The sequence below is a fragment of the Rhinatrema bivittatum genome, chromosome 2 (assembly GCF_901001135.1).
Source record: "Rhinatrema bivittatum chromosome 2, aRhiBiv1.1, whole genome shotgun sequence".
NCBI lineage: Eukaryota > Metazoa > Chordata > Amphibia > Gymnophiona > Rhinatrematidae > Rhinatrema > Rhinatrema bivittatum.
In genome coordinates this window covers 156868170-156892370 of record NC_042616.1, presented here as the reverse complement: position 1 = coordinate 156892370, position 24201 = coordinate 156868170, and the positions used below count along the sequence as shown (strand labels likewise).

Sequence of the window (24201 nt, the reverse complement as noted above, 5' to 3'; positions counted from 1 at the left end):
GAAAAGGTTACTACAGAACAATCTTGTGGTCTTATTTCTCAGTTATTGGACACTGATGTGTCTTTAAGCTTACATTTGGGTCAGACAGACACGGGGAAGTTAATTGTTCCAATTCCGACTCCTGACCAACTTTCATGTGGAACTGGAATGGCGGAGTCAGTTCCTTGCTGTTCCAGGAGAAATAGCTCTTAAAAATATCTGGAAGGTGGTTGTGGGAATAGACTCTAAACTTTCAAACACTGTCAATAAGTTGTCGGTTTTCTAAAGATACAGTTAGTAAATTAAAGGAAGCTGATAGTAGGCTTTCAACCATAGAATCAGCAATGTCTGCCTAAGTTTCTTCTATCTCTAAATTGCAGTCAGTGTCCACAGTAGGAATTAAAGATAGAATTCTTCTTTATTCTAAATGTGAATTATTAGAAAACAAACCTAGGTCTAATAACCTTTGTTTGTTGAATTTTCCTATTTCCCGCCTGAATTCAGGTGAGGAATACTTTAAGGAATATGTGGAAGTATTTCAATTCCTCCCTGAGAAGAAATTCTTGATTAACAATTCCTATTATATACCTGATAAAAAAAGGGCTTCGAGCAGTGGGACTGAGGAAGTAGATGGTCCGCTCCCTTTAACCGGCCCGAATCTTTCTACTTTTTTGCTGATCTCTGATGACAGCGCCTCCACTAGAGCTACTTTTGTAGTTTCTTTTGCATTGACCACTGATAGAGAAATATTTTTTAAACAATTTTTGAAATATGAGGAGTCTCTATTATGTGATCATAAGATACTGCTTTCTTCCTGATGTCTCTAGGAGACGCAGATCAGAAGGAAGCAGTTTCTTCAGTTAAAACCACATGTCCTCTCTATTGGTACCCTGTTTTATTTACGATTTCCATTCACATGTATCATTACATATCCAAAGAATAAGTTTGTTTTTGTGGATAAATAATGGTTGTTGGATATTGGTAGAGAGATTGCCTACAGGCAGCTCCAATTATGTGGACTATATGTGATTAATGTGGTTCAAGATTATTTATTTTATGTTTATACCAGTAGATAGATATGTATTTGTATTTATTTTCTCATGTCTGATTATTTCAAGATTCTTATAAATATGAGTTAAATTAATAAAGGCAATTATAAAAAATAAAAAAAAGAACATGGAATAAGTGTAGTGGTGAGGATCTTAAGGATGGGTGGCAACATATTTTTTGAGCATCCTGGAAAGATATTCTGGTACACTTCCATGTAGAGCTTTAAATATCAAGGGTATTATTTTAAAACTTTATTCATTCAAAGAGTACCTGCAGAAAAAGCACTTTGTACCTGCAGCAATCTTCAAAGTGAAGACCCTCATGTATTTTCAATTTGAAAATTAGTGCAAATTTCAGGGCTAGAAAGTACTCATGGACTTTGTTCCAATGTGGACAGTTTAAAAGTTGCTCCTTTAGTTATTCACATTAAGAGGAATGCACATCAGTGTAAAGTCATTGGATGTGTAGTCTATTTATACAATGAAGGAATGCAAAATCATAGCTATGAACAATGGAGAGCCAATATATGCTTACAGATCAAAGTGCATGTTTGTCAGGAAAAGGCAAATATTCCAATTTAACCTCTTCTCTTCTCAAACTGGCTGTCCTTGAATTACAGGAAGTGCAGTTTGTTCCAGAATTGACAAAAACACAACCCATTTAAAAACATCCAGATTCATGGCAGAATGTTCACCTTCACAGATGATAAGAATTTACTTCCAGTACTGAGCTAAACCATCCAAATAGCTATTCTGAGTTACCTGAGCACAGAAAGAAAACACCATTTTCAGCAACACCCAAAGCAAAACATGATAGTGAATTAAGGGGGCAACATTTAGACTGGTCATGGAGGCTTGCAATCTAATTTTCAAAGGGAAACTCCCCAAAGAGTTTCTATGGAAAATTCAGGCTGGTAGAGGGAATGAGAGTACTTTGATGCAGGTGAAAAATACATGTGAGAATGTAGGCACAGGAATTTCAAAATGAAACCTGGGCGAGTATGTTCCCTACTCCGACCTAACCCTGCCACTTTTTGCATGTTTTCCCATGCATAGGGCCGGATTTTAAAAGTCCTATGCACGTAAATCCAGAGGATTTACATGCGTTGGGGGGTTACACATGCCGGGCCTATTTTAAAACGGCCCGGCAATGCGCTTAAAGCCCCGGGACGCGTGTAAGTCCCGGGGCTTGCAAAAAGGGGTGGTCCGGGGCGGGGTGGTCCGGGGCGGGGCAGGGCCAGAGGCCTCCGACACAGTGGCCATTACCGCTGTGTCGGAAGATCGCGTGCCGGCAGGCTGCCGGCGCACGCAACTTGCGCCTGCCCAGAGGCAGGCACAAAAAGTAAGATAAAAGTCAGGGGAGTAGAGTAGGGCTGGGGGGGGGAAAGGTTCGGGGAAGGGGTGGGAAGGTCAGGCTAGGGGGAAGGGAACGGGGGAAGGCAGCACAGCTTGTCGCGCAATTGTGCACCCCTTTGCGCGTGCCGACCCCTGATTTTATAACATGCGCGCAGATGTTATTAAATTGCGTGTCCATGTGCGCGTGCCGGGGTAGCGAGTGCACATGGACGCGCTCGTGCAGCTTTTAAAATCTACCCCATAATATTTTGAAAATTACCTTCCGAGTGGGTCTAAAGACTGACAATGATCTTACTTTACACCTGACAGAGAGCCCAAGAACTGTTTATGTATGCATGACTGAAAATCAAACATAGTTTTCTCAGCAATACCTTTTAGTTTCTGTTAGATCCCTTAATTATATGGTAAAGAGAAATATCACTGATATTCTTAGGTGTAGCTAACTTTTGTATTGTTAGGTTATATCAATCCTCTTAGGTATTAATAAGGGATAGTACATCCAGCGTTCATACCTAATGATATTATTTAAATGGGTCACTTGCATGCGAACTGCTGGGATTTCTTTAACCTCAAAGATTTCAATTCTGAACAAAATTTCTCAAATTACATTTGAAATCCAATATTTGTGAAGTGAAAGACTTCACTGAAAATTGATTCTTCTTCAAATCCAACTGACCAGCAGCCTGTCTTGAAGAGCAGATAATATTTGCTTAGTAGTTACCACAATGAGAATCATTAGTTCTAAAGAACATTTACAAGTAGATTTTAAAAGGAACGCGCGTGCGCCCATAAACTCACGTATCTTGCTGCGTGAAAAGATATGCTCTACTTTATAAACTATATGTGTAGGTTATAAAATATTCTTCATGCATGAAGCTCTGCACACATCTTATGAGTGCTGGGGGGGTGTAATGACCGTCTGTAGCAGACGGCTGCAACCGCATCTACTCACATCTTGTGTTGCTCTGCTCCCCTCTCTAGGCCTGCTCGCGGCGGGGGCTAGCCTCTACCACCGCTCATCGCAAGATTCCTCGTGGCAGCTGGGATGTCGCCACCTCCCACGCCAACTCTGGGCCTTCCTAGGTGCGCGTGCATGCCACTAGGCCCTCTTTTGAAGATGCTTTGGTGGGAACCTCAGGGGCGTCCCTGCCTGATGACATCACTTGGTCAGGGTTCTTAAGCTCTGCCTTCGCCCCTTGCTAGCTGACTTGTCAACGAGTTCCATTGCTACTCTACTAGCTCCTGTCTCCTCGGGCCTGTGGTGACTGTCTCGGACCCTCCTTGGACTCTGGACCCTTGCTCAGGTACCCGCTCCTCAGGGACCTGCGTGCGCTCTCTCCGGAGACCTGGTCCCCTGGCTTCCCCCACTCCTCGGGATAGCCCTGCGCCTTCCAGGAGCCCTACACAGCGGCTTCCCTGCTCCTCGGGGCTGTGCCTACGTTCTACACCAGAGACTGTCTGTGCTTCCCCGCTCCTCAGGGCAGTGCCTACGTTCTACACCAGAGACTGTCCGCGCTTCCCTGCTCCTCGGGGTTGTCGCTGGGAACGCTCTCACCAATTGGGAGACCTATCTCCGTGCTTCCCTGCTCCCCGGGGTTGTCTCTGGGAACGCTCTCACCAATTGGGAGACCTATCTCCGTGCTTCCCTGCTCCTCGGGGCTGTGCCTACGTTCTACACCAGAGACTGTCCACGCTTCCCTGCTCCTTGGGGCTGTGCCTTCATTTACTTCAGTGACGGTACCCACACCGTACCCGCTTCTTGGGGTTGCTTATGTCATTATCTGGAGACCTGACTCGAGCTTCCCCGCTCCGCGGGTTAGCCTACATCATCGCATCAGTACCTTCCTCTCTACGCAGCTCCGCTCCTCGGGGTTGCCTCTGCAGTATACCTGCTGCACTTCCTGCCTCGTGCTCCCGCTCCTCGGGCCTGCCTAGCGCCACCCTCTCGGAGGTCTCTGCCCAGGTACTGCTCTCCAGTCCAACCTGTATATTGTGAGGTTCCTCAGTGCTGTGTCTCTCACCTTGCTCCTTGGGACCTCCTCACAGACTCTCTCCCTGACCTCACCCCCCGACGGTGTGGACCTGTGGGGCTCCTCCCCACAGGTGGTAACAACTCTCACTTCAGGCCAAGGGTCCACGAAACCCACAAACCATAACAGGGGGAAAGAGGGAGAGAAAGAGAGAGCGAGAAATAATCTCTTTATAAGGCTCAGTCTGATATTCTACATATGAACCATTGTAAGGGGACACTTTGATTCAGGGTGAGTTTTCGGGAGGTAGGTTGGGGTTAGGGAGGTGGGTTGGGGTTAGTAGGGATGGTGTTATATACACATTCAGAGGATTCAATTGTAAATTTGGCATCATTAAAGAATTTTAGATGAAAAGGAGTTGATTTGTACCCTGCAGCTAGCAGTACGTGCGCTTTTATTGGCTATTTAAAATTCGCATAGCTCCTGTGCGGCCCACTTACGTGCATATGTGGCCATTTTTGCGCAAACAAGGCTTTTAAAATCTACTTCTTATTGAGCTTCTGATTCCAATGCGCAATAAAATCTGGATTTATCTATATGCAACTTTGGTTCTTTCACAATGCGATGTCCCTGGATGATCCATTGACAATACTCGATCAAAGTTGCAGCATAAAGTTCAGCATAGGCCATCTATGTCTTTATCTATTATTGAATTTGTGCACCCTATGTCCCAGAGGAAATGTTTTAAAGTTTACATATAATTGCTCTTCTGATGCTGTGTCCTTTGATTGTTTATATACACTAATTTGATGTTTATCATGTTCCCATTGGTCATTTGGGTGGATATCTTTTGATTGGTCAAATTTAGTCATGTGACCTTTTGGAGCCTATTTTGAAGGATTTCTGAGTTTTATAATTGTGAATGTCTTCAGTGTGGTTTAAATAGCTCTATGAAGTTTATGCTCTCTTTAAATTTATATGTTGACTTTTTTTTTTCCAGGTAAGCTTTGTTATAAGTATAACTCCTTTCATCCAGCCTGTTTTCACCCATTTCTGGATTTGTGCTTTCTTTTTTCTACTGTATATATTTTGTTTCTTAGGCTGATGTCCCTCCCGACACAGCCTTGGTAAAACATGGTCCATGTCAGGGGTTCCTAGACCGAGGGCCGGATTTTAAAAGCCCTACGCGTGTAAATCCAGAGGATTTACACGCGTAGGAAGGGGTTACTCCCGTGGCCCTATCTAAAAAAGGCCCGGCGATGTGCGTAAAGCCCCGGGACGTGTGTAAGTCCCGGGGCTTGCAAAAAGGGGCAGTCCAGGGGCAGGGCGGGGGGCGGGGCCAGAGGCTTCCGACACAGTGGCCATTACCGCTGTGTCGGAGGATCGCGTGGCGGCAGGCTGCCGGCGCACGCAACTTGCTCCTGCCTGGAGGCAGGCGCAAAAGGTAAGATAAAAGTCGAGAGGGGGGGGGGTTATAAAATCTCATGTCATGTGCGCGTGCTGGGTAGCGCACGCACATGGACGCGCATGTCTTAAAATCTACCCCCGAGTCTGTTATAAAGTCTTTTGAACTGTTGTTTGTTGGCTACAATAAATCTCTTTAGTTTATATAAAAAAAATGGACAATCCTCAGATCAAACACTTATACACATTCATTACCAGGCTCCTTTAAAATGTGGTCATTTTTTTCTTTTTCTCTTTGCAGATGAAGTTCAAAAAGCTAGAAATCTTCCAACTTTCATAAAGTGATTATAAATCTCATTGGTGTATTTTTTATTGTGCTAATTTAGTGGTCAACACATTCCACTTATTTTTACTCTGAGATAAATGAAATATTAAGACAAATGGAAATGAATTGATCACTATATGTACACGTTAAAAATTACACTGATAAGAATTACAATTATTTTATGAACTTTGAGAGATTTATTGTTTTTTGGGGGGTTTATTTTAATTTTGTTTGTACTGAATGCCAGCATCAACCATCCAGTAATTATCAAGCACATGGGTATTAATAAATGGAAGAGAAAGAAAACCTGTTGATGCATTAAAGCTTTAGCAGATTCAAGTGTTCATCTCCATATGTCATCTGCTTTCTGGGATATCGGATTTAGAAAGGGTCCCATAATTCAGATTTTAAGACTATGGTAATGATCTGATAATGGTTGATGTTTGCATTTTGCTCTCATTGGGTCAGTATTTTCAGTGCTTTAGAACACTTTATGCTCATTACAGAGACCAAAACTATATTTGAATGATTTCTGTGAACATTTACTACAGGTTGTTTTGGAATAAGTGAAATGGCAGCATTTCTCGTAACCACTGACTTATTTGCAAGTAGATTTATTGCATTGCCTCAATATGGCTAAAATAAGTCACATTTATTACTTCTAAAATTCTGAGGAAAGGAGGTTAAAAGGGTCATTTACAAGTTTATAAAAAAGTGAAAGGCATGTGGCTTAAAATCCCACCCAAGAGATTCTGCTTAAAAGACAAAAAAGATTTATGGACACTGGGCCTTTGGAAGCTTTTGATAGGCTTCCAAGTAATCAGCTCAGTAGGAATGAAGAGCTCATGTTCAAGATACTTTAGGATCCTCCAACATTGCCAAAAGTGCACAAGAAAAAAAAAAAGAAAGACATGCAAACAAAATATTAATGGAAGGTAACATTTTTTAATTTGGGGGGAGGGGGGTACATACAGTACAATTGCAAAGCAAAATTTACTAGAAGCTGAAAGTTGTCTCAGTTTGATTCATCTTGGTATCAGTTTCCCAGCCACATCTGATCTTCCGTATCCTCTTGCTCAGACACGGCAGGAGAAACAGAATTTTACAAAGTAGCACCAGCACAGGGAGAAGAACAGCGACCATAAATGTTGGGGGCATATACCAGACAAATTGATTTATGTCTACCCATTTAGTCCAGGCAAATACCAGTGCATGGAGTGTGCCCAACAGCAGTGCTAAATATCCCATTTTGCTCTGAAATGTAAAAAAAAAATAAAAAAGATAAAATTAGAATTCTACAATAATATTCCTTTTCTTTTGTTCATACTTTGTGTATTCCTCCCCTAATTTTCTAAAAGTAAAGTGAGATGCCTTTAAAAACATAAAATAAAATTCAGGGGCAATTTTTCAAAGGCACGCGTCGACGCATGCATGTTATGAAATCAGGGCGTCCATGTGCGCGTGCCAGGAACGGCATGCACATAGACGCCCATACATGAGTTTAAAAATGTACCTTTAAGTGTATAACTTGCTTATTTAGGTAAATAAAAACCAGATGGATGGAGCAGATAAAATCAGAACAAAAACTAAATGCAAAAATCGGGCAAGTCAGTTTGCTTACAGTATTGTGAACTTGCATATCTTTTGCCGAAAGCTTTAATTTCCTGCAATTTCTGGTATGGATTAAATGTTACAGAAAAAGTCTTGCAAGCAAAATGTATGCAAAAAACCCCAATTCTATCATTACGTGCAAAGTGTAAGAACAGGGCAAAAGTGCCTTTTGCTCGCATAGAAGGTAATTTTCAAAGGAGTTACACGCATAGATGTAACATACTATTGCAGCAATTTTCAAAAGCCCACTTATTCTAGTAAAGTGCATTTACATGGGTAAAAGCCAATTTTAAGCAAGCAAATGTTTTTTACAATCAAGCCCTTAATTTTTTTTTTTGTGTATGTTCTATTTTAAACCCACTTGCAGGCTTTTTTGTGTTTTGGTTTTTTTTTGCTATACTTTGTTGTTTAATCCTAAGTCTTTGGATTGTAGTTGAAATAAGGAATGTGTATTATTTGGCACATTAGCTTCTGGAATGAGCTGTTAATATCAATTTCAAACTGCCAGCACCGTGGTACCTGATCAGAAATAGCATTACTTCAAGGATGTGACATAATCATTATGATTAACCCGGGCTGTTTGAGCAAGTTTGGACACCTTTTTGAACTTTACAGACAGTTTAGTCGAAACAGACAATAATAGGACTGTTCAATAAATCAAACAGTAAACTGGGAACATGAGGAAGAAGTGCTTGTTTAATGATGAAACTGATTTGCTTGAGTGGAGTGAAAAGTTGTCGTTTTTCTTCTTTTTTTTTTTAATGGATTTGTCCAAAATGTGAAAGTAAGTTAAGGACAGAGGATGCAGCCACCTGTCCAAGTCACAGTCAAGGAGTTAGAAAGAGGGAGCAAACTCCTGGGACAGCCAGCTGCCATGCAAGAACACCAGTGAAAGGGAAGACAGACCAGGCAGCGCTGGTGCCAGCTGGGTTTGATTTGTAAAGCTGGCTTTATTGTGCTGCCAGGGAGCGGGGCTGCATGGGTGGCAGTGTTCATCATAGTCCCTGGGAAAAAGCAAAGGGAGAAGCAGGTTGTGGGCCCCTTTAATGAGGACCTGCACTGCAAAGGCAGGATTATAGGGAAGTGGCTGGGGAAAACACTCTGCTGCCATGAAGTAAGGTCCCTGATACCTCAACCTTTGACTTCCTGCCTGGCCCCCCTCCCCCTCGCAAAAACAAAGGCAGGGATAGGGCAAGTTCTTATTGGGCTGTTTGCTCAAATTTGGCAGATGGGGAGGAAGCCTTCCTGCACACATGAAATTAAAAAAACAAACAAACAAACAAAGCAGAAACAGTAGGGGCTACTTTCACTGCTAGCAGTACGAGGAGGCACATTTAAGACCAGGATGCATTTTGATCTCTAGATCACCACAGCATTTTTTGTTTGTTAGACTTCTTAGCAGCAAGGTCCTTCACTTGAAAGACAAATGAGGAAATAAAGAGTAATGTATTGTACAACTCAGGCAGCCTGCACGATCTCTCTGAATGTATAAGAGTGTGCACCATCTTTTCATCTGCTAAAGTGTGCTGGAAGATTTTAGCCTTCATCCATCAGTATATGTCTGTTGAATAATTAAATTTAGCTGCACCTGTTATCCTGGTGCACAGAAAGTTAATGCACACCCCTACAGAGATACCTATCAGACCTCAGAAATGTGCTTGTTAGTGAAAATAAGCATTAATGCGCATGTTTGCTAAGTCACTGTGTTGGCTTAAAAAAAGAAACAAAAACAAACACCGTCGAACTGCTAATAATGCCAACTTAGATATATATTTTCAGTGTGGAGCATGAGATGATAGGCTTAATGTGTTTGTCAAGGTGAACTTTGTGAGACTAAATTATGGAGTTATCACATATTTATAGTAAAAGATATGTATTTTGGACTAGCGGGCTCCTTCTGGTTCTTTTGGCTCCCTGCTTAATCGGAACTATCCTTTCTTGGAGTATTGCTGGCTGGCCTTGAACTAGTGGACTACGGGAGTGGGAGAGGTGTCTCTAGTGGAAGCTGAGCAAGCAGCAAGAGCTTCTTACAACCCAAAAGTTATATCTGCGATCCCACCCCCGAGGACTGGATTGGTCCTCAGCGCTTCTAAAGGGGTGCTAGGATGCCAGGAAGGTGTGCCCCACAATTTGAGGGTTACAAGCAGGGATGAATTTAGGAGTTTGCTGCCCCTGTGTACTTTTGGGGCTGTCACCCTCTCACCTCCCCACCTTCTGCAAGGGCCTGTATTCTTTATCATCTTGAACCTACCTCTCTCTATTGAGACTTTTTCTTCCATCATTAAAACAATTGTCATTTAAAACTCTTCTTAAACCCACGTCTGTATAACTGACTACTCTAAAGGGGCTTTCAAAACTGTACATTTGGTGCAAAGTCTCCGGGTACTTTTACCCCCCCCCCCCCCCCCGGGCTTTCCACCAACTCTCAGTGGAAGAGTACGAGCATATTTTCCCTTTGACAATTGCTCTAGGAAAAAGTATGCACAGAGATTTGTACCTTTTTTTTCCTGTGGGTACTTTTCCCCATCAAGGTAACACATGTAGTTTTGACAATGCATAAATATGTACATTATTGCCTCTCCCCTGACCTGCTCCCACCCCTGGTAACACCTTTTCTATATGCATCTAAAAGAGGACACACTGTACAGCAATGCACATATTTTTAGCTGCCTTTAGGGATGGTCATTTGCAAAGAAACCTTTTTACCTAGGCGAATCCATGCTTATGCGGGCAAATGGGTTTTGAAAATTGTCGTCCTCCCTATGAGCCTACTCAGTGAGGATGAAAGTTTCACTTTAATGAAGTAAGAACCAGCACAAAGCAACCCAATACTAAATATCTGCTTTAAAGTACTGGGCAAGAAAAAACGAAAGTGAGAACCAACAGTTACTCTCCATGAACAAGTCCTGAGAAAGAGGCTTCTTCAGGAAAGGAAAAGCAGTAAAATGGAGTGTAAATTAGCAAGTGCTCTTCTTTTACTAACTGGTTACAAAGCATTTTTTTTTAAAGGAAAGTTAGAACAGTTTTTGCTTGTAGCATGTTTGTTTATTTAAAACAGTGCTGGAGGAATCATCAAATAGACTACAAGGATGGGAATGCTGCGTGATGTCTGGTAGCATGGCCTATGCAAACCAAATACTGATTTCTCAATAGCCCATTCATACCCTCAGACGTCAGGAAACCTATGAAACCTTCTGCAAACAAACTGGCAATTCCCTTGCTTGAAAGCTGCAATTGCAGAAAGTAGGTTGTGTAAGGCCATTATGCAGAGTACATTCATTATGTACTCTGCACGGCAGGAAGTATGTGTAGCATGGATTATATTAATTGCCAACATTTCAGAAGTGAGAAAGGGCAAACATTTACTACTACTATTTCCTCTCATTTCTGTAGCATGACTAGATTCACGCATTTCATTTCCCAGGATAAAAGCATGTATGTGTACAGAGGAGCATTTATTTGTACTGAAGGTCTGGTGCTTGGGAATTCCCATAATTATTCAGATGCATTTATTTCAAATGTTTGCAGGCTAGAGTTTTCTGAATGGGGATGATTCAGCCTTGCTGTGCATGGAAGCAAATTTTTACTTTTATGGTAAATTTAGGCAATCTACCTGAAACAAACTGTACCATTCTGTGACTACTCTGTCACGTGATATGAGAAAGGTGACAAAGCCTACTCTCTAAAAGCCATTGGCCGCACCTTTTTATGGCAAAAGCTACTTTTAAAAAGACATCACCGTGTCTGTAGCAAATTGTAACACTCATTTTTAAGAACATAAGAAATTGCCGTTCTGGGTCAGACCAAAGGCCCATCCAGCCCAGCATCCTGTTTCCAACAGAGGCCAAAACCAGGCCACACGAACCTGGCAATTACCCAAACACTAAGTAGTTCCCATGCTTCTAATGCCAGTAAAGCAGTGGCTATTTCTTAAGTCAACTTGATTAATAGCAGTTAATGGACGTCTCCTCCAGGAAATTATCCAAACCTTTTTTAAACCCAGCTACATTAACTGCCCTAACCACATCCTCTGGCAACAAATTCCAGATCTTAATTGTGCATTGAGTGAAAGAATTATCTCTGATTAGTTTTAAATGTGCTACTTGCTGACTTCATGGAGTGCCCCCTAGTCCTTCTATTTTCCGAAAGTGTAAATAGCAGATTCACATCTACTCGTTCAAGACCTCTCATGATTTTAAAGACCTCTATCATATCCCCCCTCAGCCGTCTCTTCTCCAAGTTGAACAGCCCTAACCTCTTTAGCCTTTTCTCATAGAGGAGCTGTTCTATCCCCTTTATCATTTTGGTCGCCCTTCTCTGTACCTTCTCCAGCGCAAATATATTTTTTTGAGATGCGGTGACCAGAAGTGTACACAGTACTCAAGGTGCAGTCTCACCATGGAGTGATACAGAGGAATTATGACATTTTCCATTTTATTCACCATTCCCTTCCTAATAATTCCTAACATTCTGTTTGCTTTTTTGACTGCCGGAGCAAACTGATCTGACAATTTCAATGTATTATCCACTATGATATCCAACCGTATATTCCCCTCTCTTCAAATTTTACATCATCCTCACATCCTTTTACATTCCCAAATGACTCCATACTTTACATATGCAAACATGTCCTAATGCCCATACACATCATATTTATTCTTATACAACTATATCAATAGGAAATGACACTACACAAAATTTGTATTGAAAACAAATATTTAAAAGAAAATATTCAGTCTGAAAAATAAAAATTTGATTTTCTTTTCCTTTTGTTGTCCTGGGCTATGGTTCCCAGGTGGGATCTGTTAAAAATCTTTGGTGTATTCTAGCACAGAAGGAAGAGGACGTGAGCTTCCTTTTTCCTCTTCTTCCCTGACCATTGGGGTGTTTGAAAGAGGGGCTGCTTGAACATTGGGATCAGATGGAGAAGGGACTTGAGGACTGGATAAGGGATTGGCTGTGGAGGGTGAGAGAGAGGGAATGACAGAAGGTCAACTTGGGGATGTTAGAGAAGAGCTGGAGGTGAGAGGGAATCAGCTACGGGTATATGAGAGAAGGTTGGGGAAGGAGGTGAGATAGAGGGTATGGGGATGACAAAGGATAAATAGGGGTTATAAGAAAGGTTTTGGGATGAGGGAGGGTCAGCTAGGGGGAGGCAAAAAGAGACTGGAAGGCATGAGAGAGAGGGGGATGGGTTGGGGAGATGAGAGTTGTTGGAGAATGCAAGAGGGAATAAGCAAGTGGGGTGAAGGTTGAGAGAGGGGATCCTTTGGAGGGATAAGCTAAGAGAAGGTCCTCTGAAGGGGGTGAAGGTTGAGAAAAAGCATTGACTGGAGATGGTGGAGGTTGAAAGAGAGAGAGAGAACAGCTGGAGTGTGGGGTGGATGAGATTGGAGTGAATGTTAGAGAGGGACTGCATCCTGGATAATTTGTTGTGGTTGTCCTCTGGCAGTCATGTGAATTTTCAAGTGCTAAAATGGTGTCATATTGGTTAAACATATGGGAAGCTCTGACATGAATCCTTACCAGAAATGGCAAAAGGATCCTCCAAAGCTGTTCTAGTACTGGTGTAGTACAACCCAGATGGAGTAAGGTGGGAGGTATGGTAGTGTTTGCTGGTGCTGACAGTGTCTATCAGTCAGGCAGTCAGACAATGAGCAGGATCACATGATTCCTACAGTTTTATAACATGCATGACAATTGCAGGGCATTAGAGCTATTTAAAGTGGCCTTGTCTATGCTCAATCTTCTTACAAAAGATAATTGTACTACAGCCTGCATAGAGCTGAAGTTCTCATATAGAAAGTATACATGGACTTCAGCCCTAATTTTCTTTATTTTTTCCTTTATTGCATTTTAAATTACATTCAAGCTTATTTGAAGACATAATCGGTATTGCTATGCAGAAACATAAAATAATAATAATAATTACAAACTAAAAAACTATATTTAGCAAAAACCATATTGATATCATATGGGGGAGAGTTTATATAAGGAAAAATAATTTTAAAAAAATCTACAGTCATACTTCTAAATAAGGCCACTTATCTAGAACCAACATTATACTGGACGCAAAGATTTATTAACAAAAAAGCCTTCCATCATGAAAGATATAACTTGATCCTTGCCACCTCACAAAACATTTGCAGGGGAGCCTCAACTGTAACGTTGCCCCTAAGGCTATAGTCCTTTCAAAGTAGAAGCTGTTTTCTTCATACCTTGGTTTCCTTAACAGCATCAGGAAATATATAAATCTTTTGCCCATAAAAGAGAGACTCTAATACAAAAAAAAAAAAAAGGCATAAAGTCAATTGTATGTCAGTCTCATGAGCAAAGACTACCAGTAGAGTAGCCCTATTTTGAATCAATGAGTCTGAACGCGCCAAAAATCTGGTTAAATCTAATGGGTCTTGTACATTTATATTATCAGACTAATTTGCAGATAACATCTGAAGTTTTAAACTTCAGATAACATCTGAAGTTTTTGCAGATAACTTCAGATAACATCTCAAGTTTTTGCAGATAACATCTGAAGTTTTAGGGCCATGCCCAAAATTATTGAGTTGTATGTAAACCGATACGATGTGCAAACGGCTATCGGTATATAAGGGACTATAAATAAAATAAATAAATAAATAAATTAGAAACATAAAATGCTTTTAAATATCAGGCATAGTCTCCTTGGAGAGCCTGAGAAAGTCCAAAAAAGAACTTTCTCAGCATCTCCATGGGTGGCATCAAGGAACAATATGGAAAATTCAAGAAACACAGATTAAAATGTTTAAAACTGGTTCCCTGCATTGTCAATTTTCCTAGTAAGTAGTTTATTCTTTTGAATGAAGGAAACATTTATATTGGAAATAGCCGCACATTGTGATTTTAAGGTAATCTAACTGGGCCTAATGCTCTGAGATTTGAAGAGGTTGTTCGTGAACCTGAGATGAAATACTACTTAGACACCCCCCTCCCAAAACAGCATCTATTTTTTCAGACCTTGATGACTCCAGTCTAGTAATTGTGGTCCACAGCAAATCCACGGTAATAACAGCTGGTTTAGTTGACAAAGTTACTCTTGGGGTAGAGGTTGTTAACCCCCTACCGAGGGCCTGTCATCCAGAGAAGAATGTAATGAGCCAATCCAGACTCAACATCCTGGTTCCCAAGTCCGGATGCAATAACGCCTCGACTAGAAGGTGATAATGAGCCTTCAGGGCTCAGAGAGACTGAAGCCTCATCAGGAACAGAGCTAAAAGCCCCAAATTCATCCGAGCCCCCAACTTGACTTGAGAACCAAAAAACATCCAAAGTCAATTGCATAGTAGAAGATGGAGTCACCTGTGGCATGGATGGCTGTGACTTCAGGGATACCTTTCTCTTCTTACCCATTGATAGGAAGCTTATTCAAAACCGGTGCAAAGAGAGATGAAAAAAATGGACAGAGTGGTGCTGCTGCAGGCTGCTGATATACCCTCCCTGATACTGAGATCTGAGTCAGGGGGAGAAGCTTGGAAGGACAAGTCCCCAATGGCAGTGGGCCGGTGTCCAGGCTCCCGCTCTCCCATGAGGCAAATGCTGCACGCTGCTGATGTCCCCTACTTGATACTGAAATCACAGTCAGGAGGCAGAGCTTGGAAAGACGAGTCTTAGTGGCAGTAGACTGATGTCCAGGCTCTTCACAAAGGCTCTCCCATGATGCAAAGGCTGCACACCGCTGATGTACCTTTCGTGACACCGAGATCGCAGTCAAGGGGCGAAGCTTGGAAAGGCACAGTTGCCCATAACAGTATGAATGGCATACTTGCACATAATAGCATGGGCAATCTGGCATTTTCACGTTTATTTCTAGAATGAGATTCGTCCGCATTTTTTTAAACCCCGCCACCAGCTAACTTCTTGACAACATCTTCGTCGTCCACGCTGTTATATGCTGTTCACGCTGCTATGTGCAAGTAAGCTGTTTAAATCAGTGGTACTATTGAAGAATTCCCCTGAGGCAGGAAGATTCCAAAATGCGGCTCATGTTGGGGGTCATCAAGGAACGTGAATACACACTTTAATTAAGATAAATGACTTCTGATTAATTTCATCATATGCCGGTTTCAGTATCCTCACTGTGGTTTTATATTATGGATACTCTTTAGCGCACAATTGTTACATTTTCCAGGCACATACAAACTTTCAGCATTAGAGTTTTAAGCAATATGTGGAATTTATTTTTAATTGCATAGTTCAAAAATATATAAAAAAGATAAAAAATGGGACAGTTAAAGAATGTCTTATATTATGGGACTGATGATTACATTTGAGGACTAGTAATTGTTGGTTACATTCAGAGCTTGCAGCAATGCGATCAGCCCATTTCTTTGAAGGTCCTTATCAAATTTTCAATTTAGGATTATGGTGTGTGATTAATAATTTTCCAAGTTGTCACATTTATTGTGGACATTAGGGGTGTGCATTCATTTCCTATGTATTGGTAATCCGCAACATATAGGGCCATATTCGTTGTATTCGTGGGGAAGCGAAACGTATCGCGATTCCCCACGAATACAACCAATTTTCGCCGAATTATTCAGCCGTCTAAAGGAGCAAATTTAAACAAACCCCCCACCCTCCTGACCCCCCCAAGACTTACCAAAACTCCCTGGAGGTCCAGCGGGGGGTCCAGGAGCCATCTCCTGCACTCACGCCCTCGGCTGCCGGTATTCAAAATGGTGCCGATAGCCTTTGACCTAACTATGTCACAGGGGCTACCGGTGCCATTGGTCGGCCCCTGTGACATAGTGAGGGCAAAGGCTATCGGTGCCATTTTGAATACTGGCAGCTGACAGCCCGAGTGCAGGAGGTCGCTCCCGGACCATCGCTGGACCACCAGGGACTTTTGGCAAGTCTTGAGGGGGTCAGGAGGGTCCCCCAAGACTTGCCAAAATTTTGAAAGTGTGTTCAGTGTATTTAGCTGGGTAAGCAGGACTTATGCACCTAAGTAGCGGCCACTGAATATGCGTGTATGTTCAGTGGTCACCTCTTAGCCATATAAGTCCTCTTCTAACCCCCATGACCCCTTTTTAGCTCCTCAGGGCCTCGGCTTATATAGGCTAGTTGGTTGACGTCATCTAGAGGTGCCATTCTGGGTTTCCCACCACTGCACGAATATTATGCACGCACATGCATGCACCTATGGGATGGCCACAGCCTGGCAGCATCAGCAGCAGTTGGCGGCATGGTGTTCCACTGCAACAGGAGGTCCTTGGCAGTGTGGGTTAGCGATAGGGTGAGTGTGGCAGCTCACAGGATCCTCCTTTGGGCCACCAAAGGAAAGACATGTTGTCAAAGTAGTATACATAACTATTATAATAACAGAGGAAGAAAGGAAAAAAGTAACAAAATAATAGTGGATAGGCCTAATACTAAAAAAAAATAAATAAAAAAATAGAGGTGCATAAGGAAAGCTGATCATGTTTAGGAAGAGAAGAAGAAAAACTGCAGCTGTAGTCAGTGCACATTTTTAGAATGGAGAAGTGAAAGAATAACCTCCACCCACATTCCAGTAACTGGACCTTCAGAAAAAACTATGCAAAAACTTCTACTCAGAAATATGATAGGACAGAAATTCAGGATATTGTGGTTATGAGTAAGTGAACAATGAATGCATAAAAAAGCTCAGGAGTCATAGTAAAATACTAACATTGTAAATGATGGCAGAATAAGACTGAAATAGCTCATCTAGTCTGCCCAGCAAGGTTTTTAGGGTTGTAAATGTCACTCCATGCAGGTTGTCCCATGCCTTTTGGTTAAGGTTGTAACTACTGCTCTGTGCAGATTATCCTTGTGTCTTGCATTGGGTTGTAATTAGGGATGTGAATCGTTTTTTGACGATTTAAAAAAATCGTCAGATATTTTTTAAATCAAAAATCGTTAGAGTCGAGATACAATAGAAATTCCCCCGATTTATCGTGAAAAATCGTAAATCGGGGGGGGGGGGGGGGGGGAGGGGAACCGGCACACCAAAACAACCCCTAAACCCACCCCGACCCTTTAAAACAAATCCCCCACCCTCCTGAAACCCACAAAATGTTTTAAATTACCTGGTGGTCCAGTGGGGGGGTCCCGGCGCGATCTCCCGCTCTCGGGCCATCGGCGCCATTTTGGCTGCCAGTAATATAAATGGCGCCGATGGCTCGATAAAAAAACACCCACCCGACCCTTTAAAATTACCCCCTTAGCCTCCCCCACATAAGAACATAAGAACATAAGAAAATGCCATACTGGGTCAGACCAAGGGTTCATCAAGCCCAGCATCTGTTTCCAACAGTGGCCAATCCAGGCCATAAGAACCTGGCAAGTACCCAAAAACTAAGTCTATTCCATGTAACCATTACTAATGGCAGTAGCTATTCTCTAAGTGAACTTAATAGCAGGTAATGGACTTCTCCTCCAAGAACTTATCCAATCCTTTTTTAAACACAGCTATACTAACTGCACGAACCACATTCTCTGGCAACAAATTCCAGAGTTTAATTGTGCGTTGAGTAAAAAAGAACTTTCTCCGATTAGTTTTAAATGTGCCCCATGCTAACTTCATGGAGTGTCCCCTAGTCTTTCTATTATCCGAAAGAGTAAATAACCGATTCACATCTACCCGTTCTAGACCTCTCATGATTTTAAACACCTCTATCATATCCCCCCTCAGTCGTCTCTTCTCCAAGCTGAAAAGTCCTAACCTCTTAGTCTTTCCTCATAGGGGAGTTGTTCCATTCCCCTTATCATTTTGGTAGCCCTTCTCTGTACCTTCTCCATGTGACAGGGCAAAGGTAGCACCGGCACCATTTTGAATATTGGCAATACGGCCGGAGTGCAGGAGGTCGCTGCCGGACCCCCGCTGGACTTTTGGTAAGTCTTGTGGGGGTCAGGAGGCCCCCCCAAGCTGGCCAAAAGTCCCTGGGGTCCAGCGGGGGTCCGGAAGCGATCCCCTCACTCGGGCCGTATTGCCAATATTCAAAATGGCGCCGGCGCTACCTTTGCCCTGTCACATGGTAAGGGCAAAGGGCCATCGGCGCCATTTTTTTAGCGCAGCTGATAGCGAGGGAACGGGCGATCTGTCTCCGCGGCCCTCCTGAACCACCAGGTATGTGTAAAAAGTTTTTTGGGGGGGGGGGGTCAGGAGAGTCCCATGTGACAGGGACTGACCAATGAATACCGGCAGCCGACGGCCTGAGTGCAGGAGAATGCTCCAGGACCCCCGCTGGACCACCAGGGATTTTTGGCAAGTCTTGGGGGGATCAGAAGGGTGGGGGTTGTACTTAATTAAATTTAAAGGGTGGGATGTTTTTTTTTTGGTTTTTTTTTAACTTTAATGGGAAACGAATACCATACATAACTAATGGACGAATCGGGGTCCCCCGAAAACGGATGTAACGGATTTGGGTCCCGACGAATACGAATACCAAATCGAACGTATCTGTCCCTGCTGCATATCCCTACAGGTTACCCCAGTATTTTGCTTCTGTCTTCTTACCAGTGTCTATCCCACACTTTTATTGAATTCTGTTGCTGTCTTTATCTTCACCACCTCCTCTGGGAGGGCATTCCATTCATCTATCATTTTTTCCATGAAAAAATATTTCTGATGTTGACTGATTCCACCTGATTGTAGCTTTAAGCCTTAACTCCTAAGATCAATTCACCATTGGTGGTTATAGCCTCCAGGAGGCAAATAGCAACTGAATTTCAAATTTTGCAGGTCATAAAAAGGGGATATTTGGCTGCTATTTGGTGTATTTTCAAGCATTTAAAAAGATATTTGCAAGAGCCCACAAAGATATTTGGAATATGCAGGAGGCAGAACCTGCCTAAAATCTCCATTACTGGACTTCAGTCCCATCTACAAATAATAATTTATCTCCCCTGAAAATACAGGTTTAATTTGCCTTCTGGGATTATCTACCCCAGATTTCTGCTCAGAGCAAGTGTAAGTCCAACTCATCCTTTTCCCACCTACCTTTCATTATTTCTTAGAGGAAAAATGTATTTTATATTTTTTTTTATTCCCATGGAAAACTATGGGAGTGGGGCCTGAGCCACACTTTTCTCATTTCATTCTATCTGATTTTAAAGAAATGGGTTCAGAAAAATATCTCAGGAGGAATTTGCTAAGGTATCCTGTTTGAAGTCATTTTTTAGTATTACTGCTTTGAAATAGACAGTACTGCGATAGCCATGGCCCACTGCGGCACTGTACCTTGAAAAGCAACCTTGACTATCCCTACCTTCTGTTGCGAGAGTGCTAGCGAGCGGTCCCAATTCCGGCGAGATTAGTGTGCCCTTGGACCACGGCGCAACTGCAGAGGGGCTGCGAGAAAGCGCAGAGGCAGGTAAGACGTGTCCAAGCTCAGGCGGACAGGCTGAAGACAAACTCTGACCTCTGCTGAACCTAAACACATTGAAAGAGACCCAGCAACGCAATGCTTGTCTCTGGGTTAGCCCTCCGGCCACTTGATAGCCCTTTGGGACCTGCCGCCTTGAAACGGCAGATGTGGCAGGATAGACTGAGGTCAAGGGCAGACGATGGTACTGGAACAAGATGAAGACACTTGAAGACATGGTTGAGATGAAGGAACTTGGAGACATGGTCGGGCAAAAACATTAGGCAAGAAGGCGAAGCTAAGGCAAGGCTGAGGCTTTAGGATGAAGAGAGGGTCCGGGCGGCTCAAGACTGGTCCATCCAGAAGAGGCTTTAGTGACCGGGCGTGACCGGCACCCTGGTAGGTCCACTGACAGCAGGGTCCGCTGGATGAGCAGAGGTTGGCCCCCAGAACCTGGAACATCCGCACCAGGACAGGCTTAAGGGGATTAAGACTCTTAGAGAATGGATAGATGACAGCAAAGTTAAAACTCAGGATGAGGTGGAATCCAGGCCACACTCCTAACAGGTTCCAGCCGGAGTAGAGGCTTCAGTGACCCGGTGAGGCGGCGCCCTGGCAGGTCCACTGACAGCATGATCCGCTGGCAGGACGCTAGGGGGGACCCTGAACCAAGGACATCTGAGGACAAGGCTTCAAAGAGAGGAGCCAGAAGGAATGGACGCCTGGAGGTGGAACATCTGACAACGAAGACATCAGGATCATCTGAAGACAAATACATCTGGAACATCTGAAGACAAGAACATCAGGAACATCTGAAGGTAAAGACATCAGGGACATCTAAGATGAGGACATGGGCTCTGACGAGAAACCAGGAGCACAGAAGAAGACAGGACGAAGGACCAGGAACCATGGATGAAGACGACAAGGGAATTCCCATGACGAATGGCATGCCTTGAAGAAGCTGGAGACAAAGAGAAGTGCAGGAACGGACTGGCTCCTTGTGAAGGCAAAGATGGACTGGCGAAGGGTCCTTTTATAGAGATGAAGAGGAATACCCTAGATGACATCATCAGGAGGAGCCGCGGGGCTACTCCCTCCGCGGGCCCTTTAAGAGGCTGAAAGAGGCAGAAGACCACCTAGGAGACTCGATGTTCGGCTACAGACACATTGGTAGCTATTTTGCTGAGGGTATGATGATAAAATTAGATTAGCAGCTGGGACTGTTTGAAAGGCTGCAAGTAAAATAACAGGGTAAACTCTTCATATAGTTATGCATTGTTAATCTGTGTACAATTGGCCTTTGTAAATTGCTCCCCCCCCTCCCCCCCCACCTCTGGATAAAAGTATGTGCACCGTGAACAGCACACATACTTTTACTGAAGGAAAAAGGGGGTGGTGTCAGATCATAAGAACATAAGACTTGCCATGCTGGATCAGACCAAGAATCCATCAAGCCCAGTATCCTGTTTCCAACAGTGGCCAATCCAGGTCACAAGTACCTGGCAGGATCCCAAATAGTAGACAGATTCCTTACTGCTTACACCCAGGGATAAGCAGTGCTAACTTTTATGCAAGTGCAAAGTACCGCACTCCCTTGCTAGACCAAACATTTTAAAGGAAAATGAACTCTGTGACAAATATATTTCCACTAAAGAAATTCATTATTAAGTAAAGTATTTTGTTGGAATATGACTTGAAAATCCAGTGGAATTTATGTATCTAAAAAGAAAAACCCTGAGGGTCAAGAAGTTTATCTTCCCGCTGCTTGGGAATGGACCCTGGGGCAAAGAAATGCAGTGAGAAGAGGTGTGTCAGGTTGTCAGCCCCCCCCCCCCCCCCCCCAGCTAGTTCTCTTTCCCTGGTGAGGACACAGGAAGGGACTACATAGTTATTCACCTCAGTTTCCTTTCTGGCCTTCGAATGACAGAATCAACCTCTTTGTGAATTATACTCCAGAATTATATTTGGCATCTCCACAGCATATCGTGACAATATCACCACGTTATTCTTTATCAAGGAAAAAAATCAGCAATGAACAATAACACAGCTGAGGCCCCCAGAATGCGCAATGGTCGCCTGCTTCTTACAGGGCTACCATGGTTTGAAAGGGCCATGCGGCCCTGAGCCCACCCACCCCAAAATTGTCAAAATGCACCCTGGATGCCTTTTGAAACCACCACCCGCCCCCCCACCCCCTGTAGAGGCAGCCCGGACCCTAGAAGGGTTAAAAAAATAGAATTTAAAACACAAAGTGACCCCCTTACCCCCTTCCTAAACCCCTCCTCTTTATATCAGAATCCCCATGCAGTCCAAGCAAAGACCCCCCCATATGGAAATCTCAATCTCCCCTCCATCTACCAATCATCCTCAAGTCACCCACCCAGCAGACACCAATAATCCCTGGAGTCTAGGGTTCCCCTAACCCCTTCTATCCAAAATAGACACTGGTGGTATGGGAGGGCACCCAGACCCCACCCCTGTACCTTAAAAAGATCCCTGGTGGGTTACTGGTGGGCTGGAGAACCCCCTAGTTCCAGGCCCAGTTGATGCCATCTTTCAAAATGGTGGCTACCGGCCTTTTCCCCTATCCCAGGGCTTCCCAAACCTGTCCTGGGGACTCCACAGCCAGTCGGGTTTTCAGGATATCCACAATGAATATGCATTTGCATAGCATGGAGACTCAGTATATACAAATTTATCTCATGCATATTCATTGTGGATATCCTGAAAACCCGACTGGCTGTGGGGTCCCCAGGACAGGATTGGGAAGCCCTGCCCTATCCTATGGTAAAATATTTACACCTCCCTCAAGCAATAGAAAAAGAGGCTGAATTTTTTTCTAAATCACACATAGTTGTATGGAACTGATTATTGATGAGCTGCTTTGCATGCATTAGGTAATTTTAAGCATGCAAATGCTTGCAAAGCAGCTCATTTCAACAGGGGAAGAAAATCTTTGTAAATATAGCATGATATTGCTGCAATGTGGAGGTATCACACTATAAACAGTATTTAACATGTGATAAGTACTGTTTTATCGTGCATTATCACCTTATGGCTTAGTAAATCTAGGTAAAGTTTGGTGCAGCTAGTTCCAGTCGCTGTAAAGTTCTAAAGAGGGGATACACACAAAACACAACATATCGATATTAGGTGCAATCTGAATAGCTAATGCTCACAGTGAATTAAAACTAATCATTAGAAGCTTGGAGCTTCAGGTGGCTTTGTCTTGTTGTAAACAATCTGCTTGGTGTCAATAATGAATTTGTAAATCACAAAAGAAACCTTGAGTCGGTCCTCTCATTATTCCTAACGGTTATTTTTTTAATAAAACCTATTGCCTAACACAGGGGTGGGCAATTCCAGTCCTCGAGGGCCACAAACCTGTCGAGGTTTTAGGATATCCTAATGAATATGCATGACATAGATTTGCATACAACTGAGGCAGAGTGCATGCAAATCTCTCTCATGCATATTCATTAGGGATATCCTGAAAACCAGACTGGTTTGTGGCCCTTGAGGACCGGAACTGCCCACCCCTGGCCTAATAAGTAATTTTAGAAAATGAGACAAATCTAATAATTCCTACAATTAATTTGTTAGCATAAGATTCACTTCCCACAAGGCTGAAACTCTGTCTTAACAATGTATAATGTGCATGTCTTATAGTACTCTGGTTATATTTGAATATATAACAATATATAACATTGAATTCATGTAGCTAGTTTTGCTGGAAAATAAATTCTCATTTACATATCCATCTGTCTTTCTGTCATGCATAGTAACATGAGGTTTTGCCAACTTGGCTTGGATTGGCTTCCGACGAGAATCTTCCCATCATGGGAGAGATTCACAGCAGTTGTGATAATATTCAGTTCCCAGTATTTCAGGACTCCAATTTGTAAAATTTTTCGTACGGTTTTCAGATTAGATCATGAACAATCTATTTGTGATCAAAGTGTTATCAACTAACCTCAGAGTTGTGGATCAGGCTCTGGCACTCCTGTTATCACAAGGCAGCATGCGGTGAGTGGCTAAGCCCATGATCCTGCACTCCCAGACTCGGCCTCTTACACAGAAGACTGGAGAGGGAGGGGCCACTTTAGTGACTGAGCCCATTTTTACAGGACTATTTAGTACAAGCA

At 43.0% G+C, this 24201-nt stretch overlaps 1 protein-coding gene across 6 annotated transcripts in view; it reads right to left on the bottom strand.

Annotated features, from left to right (window-relative positions):
- Nucleotides 1–7014: 7014 nt before the first annotated feature.
- The window catches only part of STEAP1 (STEAP family member 1), a 77147-nt gene continuing 59960 nt past the window's right edge, over nucleotides 7015–24201 (bottom strand). For all 6 annotated transcript variants that reach the window (XM_029588780.1, XM_029588778.1, XM_029588781.1 and 3 more), the window contains one exon: nucleotides 7015–7337. In XM_029588780.1, the coding sequence (XP_029444640.1) occupies nucleotides 7080–7337 (258 nt within the window). In that variant the 3' untranslated portion in view covers nucleotides 7015–7079. The remainder of the gene's footprint in view (nucleotides 7338–24201) is intronic.